General features: G+C 36.0%; 1 protein-coding gene across 1 annotated transcript in view; it reads right to left on the minus strand.

Moving 5' to 3' along the window:
• FAF1 (Fas (TNFRSF6) associated factor 1) overlaps nt 1-9,719 on the minus strand; it is a 665,112-nt gene that overhangs the window by 572,115 nt on the left and 83,278 nt on the right. The window contains exon 2 of the mRNA XM_006839751.1: nt 3,342-3,410. Coding sequence (XP_006839814.1) covers nt 3,342-3,410 — 69 coding nt within the window. The remainder of the gene's footprint in view (nt 1-3,341; nt 3,411-9,719) is intronic.

Below are 9,719 nucleotides of genomic sequence, written 5' to 3' on the forward strand. Positions count from 1 at the left end.
CCTCTGACATCCATTTTGACCTTTTCCTTCTTTCTTGTCTTCTTAATGACTTTTTGCTCTCTTCATGTATGATGTTCTTGATGTCATCCCACAACCCTTATGGTCTTTGGTCTTTACTGTTTAATGCAACAAATCTGTTCTTCAGATGGGCTCTAAATTCAGGTGGGACAAATTCAAGGTCATATATATAGTCTCTTTGATTTCTGTGTATTCCGTCTGGTGAAATCCCTGTGTATAGTCATCTTTTCTGTTGTTTTTAAAAGGTATTTGCAATGAAATCATTGGTCTTGCAAAATTCTATTATGCAATCTCCAGCTTCATTTCTATCACCAAGGCTATACTTCCCAACTATTGATCCTTCCACTTTGTTTCCAACGTTTATATTCCAATTGCCAGTAATTATCAGTACATCTTGACTGCATTTTTTATCAATTTCAGACTGAAGAAGTTGGTAGAATTCTTCAATTTCATCATCACTAGCTTTAGTGGTTGGTGTGTAAATTTGAATAACAATGGTTTTAACTGGTCTTCCTTGTAGGCATATGGATATTATCCTATCACAGACAGTGTTAACTTCAAAATAGATATTGATATGTTCTTTTTGATGATGAATACAATGCCATTCTTCCTCAATCTTTCAATCCCAGCATAGCAAACCATGTGACTGTCAGATTCAAACTGACCGATGCCAGTCCTTTTCAGTTCACTAATGCCTAAAATATCAGTTTATGCGTTCCATTTTATTTTTTACAATTTCCAATTTTCCTAGGTTCATACCTCATACATTACATGTTCTGATCATTAATGGAGTTCTACAGCTATTTCTCTTCATTTTGAATTGTGCCCCATCAGCAAATGAAGGTTCCAAAGGCTTTGTGCATTATCACAGTAACTCTACTTTGAGGAGGCAGGTCACATTTTGATTGCCTTCCAACCTGAGGGGCTCATCTTCCAGCACTATATCTGATAATATTCTGGTGCTCTACATCATGTTTCAATATTTGATATTCTGGTGCTAACAGTGTTCCACTGCTATTCATAAGGTTTTCAGTGACTAAGTATTCAGAAGTAGTCCATCTCTCCTTCTTCCTAGTCTGTCTTTGTCTGAAAACTCAGCTTAAACCTGTCCACCATGGGTGACCTGGCTGGTATTTAAAATACCTGCCAGAGCTTCCAGCATCATAGCAACACACAACCCACCACGGTATGGCAAACTGACAGGCAAATTGTAGCAATTAAATAATGTGCAACAATAAATAAGAATGAGGTGCCCATAAATATCTAATAATATGATTAAATCCAGAAGACATCAAGTTAAATGAAATAAGTCAATCACAAAAAGGTAAATATTGTGGCCCTATGATTATAAGAAATTAGGAATATGTATGTACATATTGTTGCTGTTCTAAGGGACACAATTTTGAAGAATTCCTAGACATATCCTTAAAACTACTGGAATAGGTTTACTGGATTGAATGGCTTAGGACCATCGTGTCATTAGTAAGCTTCATCAAATGGTATAACATAGTTCATAATATGTTCTACTCTTTAGTTTGGTGGGTAGTATCTGGGATCCTAAAGTTAGTGGGAAGACATCTAAAATACAATCTCTATTCAGCTGGTGTAAAAGATAATGAAGGAAACCAAAGACTAACAGAATAAACTCAAAGAACTAGATGGTGCATGGCTACCACTTCCAACCATTATGACCAGTGACATAACTGAAGACCCTGGTTAGAATGGGAGAAAAATGTAGAACAAAACCCAAATGCTTTTTTTTTTTTTTTTCTAAAAAAGGACTTACTGAATAGAATAGACTGAAAGAACTCCCGAGGTTCTTGTTCTAAGAATCCCTCACTTAACCTAAAACTGAAACCATTCCCAGAGATCACCTACCTGTAAGCGAAACAACAGACAAGATTATAAAATAAACAATTATGTTCAAAGGCTTTTGTTTAACACGTTTCATAATTTAAATAAACAGCATCCAATCTGAGTAACTGGAAAAAGAGATATGTCAAACAAATATAATGCACAGACCTTGTTTGACTACTGATTTAACAAACTTAAAAATATAAGATAACAAGGAAAACCTGAACGGAATGAATATTAATTGAATTTTTTAGATGTAACATTGGTATTTGTGATTGTTTTTGAAGTCTTTATTTTTAGAGTTATAGTTTAAGTATTGTTATTGTTGTGAAGTGCCGGCCAGTCATTCTGACTCATATTGATCCTTTATAGGGTTTCCAAGGAGCTGCTAGTAGGTTTGAACTGTTAACGTTGTGGTTAACTGACAACCGTGTGAGACAAATGAACTTTGTATTCCAGGGCTTATCCTACAGCACCATACCAGGACTCATATCTCTTTATGGCTGTATAATATTTCATTGTATTTTTGTACCACATTTTGCTTATCCATTCATCAGCTGATGGACATTTGGGTGGTTTCTACCATTCAGCTATTATAGCATTATTATCTTTAAAAATAAATAAATAAATAACCCAACAATTCTAATACAGAAATTTTCAACTGTGAAAAAGGAGAGACAAAATGGGATAATATCACCACCCAAAACTAGCATCTCAAGTTTGACCTATATATTTCTCCTTCCCCTCAATGATTATTTTTAAAATCCCAATTAACATACATTTTGATTTACTATTACTTAAACTGATGTCCTGGTGTGGTACTGTAATATAAGCACTGGACGACAATATCAGTTTGAACCACAAGGTCTCCGGTTCATACTCACCAGCCACTCCTCAGAAACCCTATATATGTTCACTATGAGTCAAAAATGACGTGACAGCACTTAACTAATGAAGACAAATAAAGTCCTAATACATGCTACAATATGGATGGACCTTGAAACATTATGTTGAATGAAATAAGTCTGTTACAAGAGAGCAAATATTTTATGACCCCAGTTATATAAAATATCTAGAACACAATATATGGAGATCTAAATTTACTAGTAGTTACCAGGAATCGGGAATGAAAGCTAATTAGTGGTTACCAGGAATAAGAGACTAGGGGAAAGGGAAAGTCATTGCTTAAACGTCACGGAGGTTCTGTTAAAGATGATGGAAAATTTGGAAATGGGTAGTGGTGATGTTATACATGTAAAGAATGCTGAAACAGCAAATGTTTTTCCACTTAAAAATAAAGTATATATAAACTTCATATTAAAGATAAGACATTTAGATTTTATTCATTCATATTAGACTTACAGATGGGAAATAGTATGCTAGTACCCCCTATAAGAAATGCCAGACATTCTAGAGTTCATAAAATTTTATAACTGGTCAGACATTTACAAAAATAAAACAACACTTACCACTAAGTCCCAATTATTTTGTTCAAGCAATGTAATAGCTTCATCAATATTTTCAATGCCCGTGCATGCCTGGTAACAAAGTAAATAAGAATCTCAGGTTCCATTTTTTGAGTGCAGATTATAATTAGTCTTTAACAGGTAACCAACATACATTAAGTTTAAACAGGTATATGAATAAAGTCCAGACATCAAACTCCTAATATTTTCTGACATTTTCCACACACAGTTTGAAAAAGGTCAATTACAAAGTAAACCTATATTACACTGAAATAAAAGGCTATAAAAGAAAATATGCTTAAATATTGAGCTTTTTAATCCCATGGTGATATCTAGATAATCTTCTTCTTGCCTAGAATAACTTTCATTTAAATAGATCTTTATGAAAAACTGTTTTTCAAAAAAATGAACTTCAGCCCACACCTTATGTAAAATTAATTCATAACTCAAAATGAGTAATAGGCCTAAATATAAAACCTAAAACGATGCTATCTCTGAGCTGCACTGTGTTGGTAGTGAGAAGCCAGTGTGACTAGTGAGTCCCTGAAATGTGGCTCATGTTGAGTGAGGATGCACAGTCAGTCATCCAAGGACTGTTGGTTCCAGAGCCCCTCTCTCTAGCAGACACCAAAACCTGTGGATGCTCACGTCCTTTATTTAAAAATGGCACATAATTTGCATATAACTTACACACATCTTCCTGGATACTTTAAAACATCTCTAAATTGGTTTTAAAATGTAATAAATACAATGTAAATATTATGTAAATATCATTTTATGTTCTGTCTTAATCTTTGAGAGATTGTTTTTACTACCTAATTTCTCATCCCCATCCACCCCCAAATACTTTCTATCCATGATTGGCTGAATTATTGGATACAGAACTAGCAGACACAAAGAAGTATTGTACTATAGGTATAAACATGTACCAAGTAAGCCTTAGTATAAAAATAAAAAATGCAGAGTATCTCATTAATCATTTCTTCACTGAATACATGTTGAAATGGCAGTCATTTGCTATTAGCTTAAATAAAACATAATAATATAAGTTAATTTCATCAGTTTATTTTACTTTTTAAATTAGATACTACACCACACCCTTTGATGCAGAGGTGATTCTGACTCAAAGCTATTCCATGTGTTTCAAACCAGAACTGCACTATATAAGGTTTTCAGTGGCTGTGAGCTTTCACAGGTAGATTGTCAGGTTTTTCTTTCACGGCACCTCTGATTGATTCAAGTCACTCATCTTTCAGTTAACCATTTGCACTATCCAGGAACACTAAAAAATTTACAATTACATATGTGGCTTTCATTATGTTTCTAATGCTGTTCTAGAAAGAAATATAGGAGGAAATCTTTGTGACCTAATAAGGCAGCTGCTAAGATACAACAGCAAACACACAATCCAAAGAAACTGGTAAAATGAACTTAATCAAAATTAAGAACAACTGTTCTTCAAAATGGAGCCCAGGTGCTATAGTGGATTAAACATCAGACTGCCAACCACAAGGTCAGCAGTTCAAATCTGTAGGAGAAAGGTGAGACTTTCTGCTCCTGTAAAGATTTACTGCCTCAGAAACCCTGTGGAGCAGTTCTACTCCCCCTATTCAGTCATTATGAGTTGGAATCGACTCTATGGTAGTGGTGGTGGTGATGGTGGTGGTAGTGTGCAGTGGAGTTGGTTCCAACTCATAGTGACACTGTATAGGGTTTCCAAGGCTGTAAATCTTTACAGGAGCAATAAAAGCCTCATCTTTCTCCTGCAGAACAGCTGGTAGTTTCGAACTGCTGACCTTGAGGTTAGCAGCCCAACTCATAACCACTATGGTAGTGGGTTGGTGTTTTTCAAAAGATACTATTTTTTTTTAAAAATTAAAAGGCAAGCCATAGACTTGGAGAAAATATCTACAAAACTTATCTAACAGAGAGCTTTAAACAGAACATATTTCTAAAGGCACAACTTTAAAAATTAAAAATAGCAAAAGATTTTTAAAACTATGCTATTAAGAAACATTCTAGCTGTACTTCTTTCCAAGACAGATTTTTTGTTCACTCTTCTGGCAGTCCATACAATATTCAATATTCTTCACCAACGCCATCAATCAAACGTATTCTAGTCTTCATTTGTGCTTGTTTGCTCTTGTCAAGTGCCACCGAGTCAGCTCCAACTCATAGCAACCCTACAGAACGGAGTGGAATTGCTCCTGGGTTTCTGAGATTATAAATGTTTACAAGAACAGAGAGTCTACTCTTTCTCCCTCAGCAGCTGATGGTTTCAAACTGCTGGTTGCTGTTAGTAGGCCAATATATATCACTCAGCACCACCAGGGTTCACTTCTGACTCAGAGACCCAGTACAGGGTTTCCAAGGAGCAACTGAGCAGTTTGAGCCTCCAACCTTACGGTTAGCAGTCAAGTGCTTATCCTATAGTGCCATGCCACGAATCCTGTTGTTATTGTTAAGTGCCCTCAAGTCGGTTCCTACTCATAGCGACCCTGTATGGACTTTTCAAGGAGAGGCGGGTGAATTTGAATCACCAGCCTTGCAGTTCAAACCAACCGTGCAGTTGAGTGCTTATCCTACAGCGCCACAGCACAGCACCACGAGGGCTCTTGTAGAATAGTTAACCTCCAAAGTACTGACAATACCAAGGGGTACAATGGCTACAAAAACACTTAAAATTTCATATATTGCTCGGGGGATGGAGATTACAAAATGATAAAGGCACAGTGGTAAATAATTTAGCATTTTCTAATACAGTCATGGTCCAACAATCCTACTCCTAAGTATTTCTATAAGAGATACAAATATTATGTTCACAAGTAAACCTACATATGAATGTTTATAGCAGCTTTTTTCATAACTACTAAAAACAAGAAATACTTCAAATTTCCTTCCATTGATGAAAGAATACAGTGACACATCCATACAATAACAAAACTTAGCAACAAAATGGACAAACAATTGATGACGTGCAATTACATGATTGAATCTCAAATACAATGTTACATGAAAGAAGCTAAACTCAAGACACTTTACACTGTATGATTACATTTATATGGTATTTAGAAAAAGAGGCAAACTAATAGGATTAGAAAAAAAGATCTATTACTGCCAAGGGTTATGAATACAACAGGAGTTAAGTGAAAAGAGTCAGCAAGAGGGAAATTCTGATTCATCAAAAACAATTAATTTTACTGTATGTAAATATTCCTAATTACCACAGTCTGTCAGTCTGTAGTAGCTTGTGTGTTGCTGTGATGCTAGAGGCTAGGCCACTGATATTTTAAATATCAGTAGGGTCACCCAGGGTAGACAGGTTTCAGCAGAGTTTCCGGACTACGAAGAAGGAGAGGCACCCTACTTTTGAATGGTGAGCCACTGAAAATCTAATGAATAGCATCTGAGCATTGTCAAATATAATACTGTAAGATGAGACCCACAGGTTGGAAGACACTCAAAATAGGAATGTGGAAAGACTGACTTCTCAAAGTAGAGTTGGCCATGACATGAATGGGAGCAAAGCATCTGAGACTTCATTAGCTGATGTGGCACAACACAAAATGAGGAGAAAGCACTACAAATATCTTTTAATAATGAAAAGATTAAATGTCCGAAATATGAATCTAAGAAAATTTTTTGTTGTTGTTGTTAAGTGCCTTCGAGTCGGTTCCGACCCATAGCGACCCTGTACAGGGTTTCCGAGGGTGTAAATCCTTACGGGAGTAGAAAGCCTCATCTTTCTCCAGCGGAGCAGCTGGTAGTTTCGAACTGCTGACCTTATGGTTCGCAGCCCGATTCGTAACCACTACGCTACCAGAGCTCCTTCTAAGAAAATTAGAAGTTGTCAAAAATTAAATAGAAAGCATAAAGACCAATATCCTATGCATTAGTGAGCTGGAATGGACTAGTATTGGCCATTCTCAATCAGACAATCATATGGTTTACTATGCCAATAACAACAAATTGAAGAGGAATGGCAGCCCATTAATCATCAAAAAGAATATTTCAAGATGTATCTTGAAGTACAACACTGTCTGTGACAAGATAATATCCACTACAAGGAAGATCAATTAATACCAGTACTATAAAAACTTGCACACCAACCACTAAATCCACTGATGAAAAAAATGATGAATTTATCACCTTCTTGAATCTGAAATTGATCAAACATGCAGTCAAGATGACTAAAATATAAAAGTTGGAAAATAAAGAGGAAGGCTCAGCAGTGGGAAAATATGGCCTTAGTAATAGAAAGATGCTGGAAATGCATGACAGAATTTTGCAAGACCAACAATGTATTCATTGTATTTTTTCAACAACATAAAAAGTGAATAAAAACATGGACCTCACCAGACGGAATACACAGGAATCAAAATGACTATACTACATCTGTGGGAAGGAAGAGATGGTGGAGAAGCTCAGTATCATCAGCCAAAAATAAGAAAAGGAGTACACTGCAGAAAAGACCATCAATTGCTCATATGAAAGTTAAGGCTGAAGCTAAAGAAAATTAAAACAAGTCCACAGGAGCCAAAATATGACCTTGAATATATTCCACTTGAATTTGCAGACCATCTCAACAATAGATGGAATGCATTAGACACTAATGACTTAAGTTCAGAAGAGTTGTAGGATGACATCAAGAACATTATATAGAAAGAAAACAAAAGAAAAGAAAGAAAGACCAAAATGGATATCAGAAGAGACTCTGAACTTGTGCTCCAGCATAGAAAGCTAAAGTGAATGGAAGAAATGAGGAAGCAAAAGAGCTGAACAGAAAATGTCAAAGGGCAGCTTGAGAAGACAAAGTATCATAAAGAAATATGCAAAAGCCTGCAGTTAGAAAACTAAAAGCGAAGGAAATGCTCAGCATTTCTCAAACTAAACAAACTCAACAAAATATTCAATCCTCAACTTGCAATACTGAATGATTCTATGGGGAAAATGGTGTGGCGCTGTGGGTTAAATGTGCCAGACTGCAAAGCCGTTTGAACTGCAAGGTTGGAGGTTCAAGCTCACCAGCTGCTCCTTGGAAACCCTATATAGGGTCGCTATGAGTCGGAACCGACTCGACAGCACTTCACAACAATAACAACAAATGGGGAAAATAATAATGCAGAAAGCGTAAAGTGAAGACGGAAGAAATATACAGTCACAGTAATAAAAAGAATTGATTGATGTTCACCCATTTCATTTCAAGAGGTAGCATATAATCAAGAGCCAATGGCTGAAGGAAGAAGTTCAAGCTACACTGAAGATATTGGCAAAACAAGGTTCCAGCAATTGACAGACTACAAACTGAAATGTTGCCAAAAACTGATTCAGGTTAGAACTTTAAATTTTAAGAAAAATACACACTTGCTGGATCCACTTAGACAAAATAAATCCCTGAATCTATTGAACTAAAATATTTCTTAATCCCTGAACCAAAGCTGTCACCACCTCAAGACACCTTTGAGCTAAATAGCAGATAAGTCCATAAAGTAATGGAAATCACCTTTAAGTACTGAGCTGTTTTAAAATGATCATCTATATTAAACCAAATGGTCAACAAATACTCTAAATCATACATGGGAAGGTTGAGGGGCTGAAAGACTAGATTATGGAAATGATACAGCTAAAACAGTTTGATGAGAACACTGATGTAATGTGAAGTATGTAACGAATGTCACTGGACAACAAAAAATTGCTGAATGGAAATCTGTTTGGCTGCATACTTTTTTTACAGAAAATATAATTTTAAAACATTATTTAAAAAATAATAATTGTGTTCCTCCTTAGATGGTAAAAAACAAACACTAGAAAGTAACTTCAAGTCTTACATACTAGCAAAAAACAAAACAAAAACTCCATTAAGGGTAATTGCACAGAGAAGTATAAGGGGTAAATTTTAAATTTTTGATTGGCAATTCTGTTAAGTCTTTTTTGCTTTATAATAACAAGTGCATAAAAAATAAGTATACATTTACATTATAGGGCTCAGTTGATAGGTGCCATGGAGTTGGTACTGACTCATAGCAACCCTATGCACAACAGAACGAAACACTGACCGATACTGGGCCAACCTCACTATTGTTGCCACACGTGAGCCCACTGCTGCTGCCACTTTCCCAATCCATCTCATTGGGGGGTCTTCCTTTTTTTCTCTGACCCTCCACCCTACCAAACATGATCTCCTTCTCCAGCAACTGATCCCTCCTGACAGTATGTCCGAAGTATGAGAGACAAAGTTTGGCCATCCTGGCCTCCAAGGAGTACTCTGACTGCACTTCTCCTAACACAGATCTGTTGGTTCTTTTGGCAGCCCATGGCACTTTCAATATTCTCCTCTAACACCATAACTCAAAAGCATCAATTATTTTACAGTCTTCCTTA

The sequence above is a fragment of the Chrysochloris asiatica genome, unplaced genomic scaffold (assembly GCF_000296735.1).
Source record: "Chrysochloris asiatica unplaced genomic scaffold, ChrAsi1.0 scaffold00026, whole genome shotgun sequence".
Taxonomy (NCBI): Eukaryota; Metazoa; Chordata; class Mammalia; order Afrosoricida; family Chrysochloridae; genus Chrysochloris; species Chrysochloris asiatica.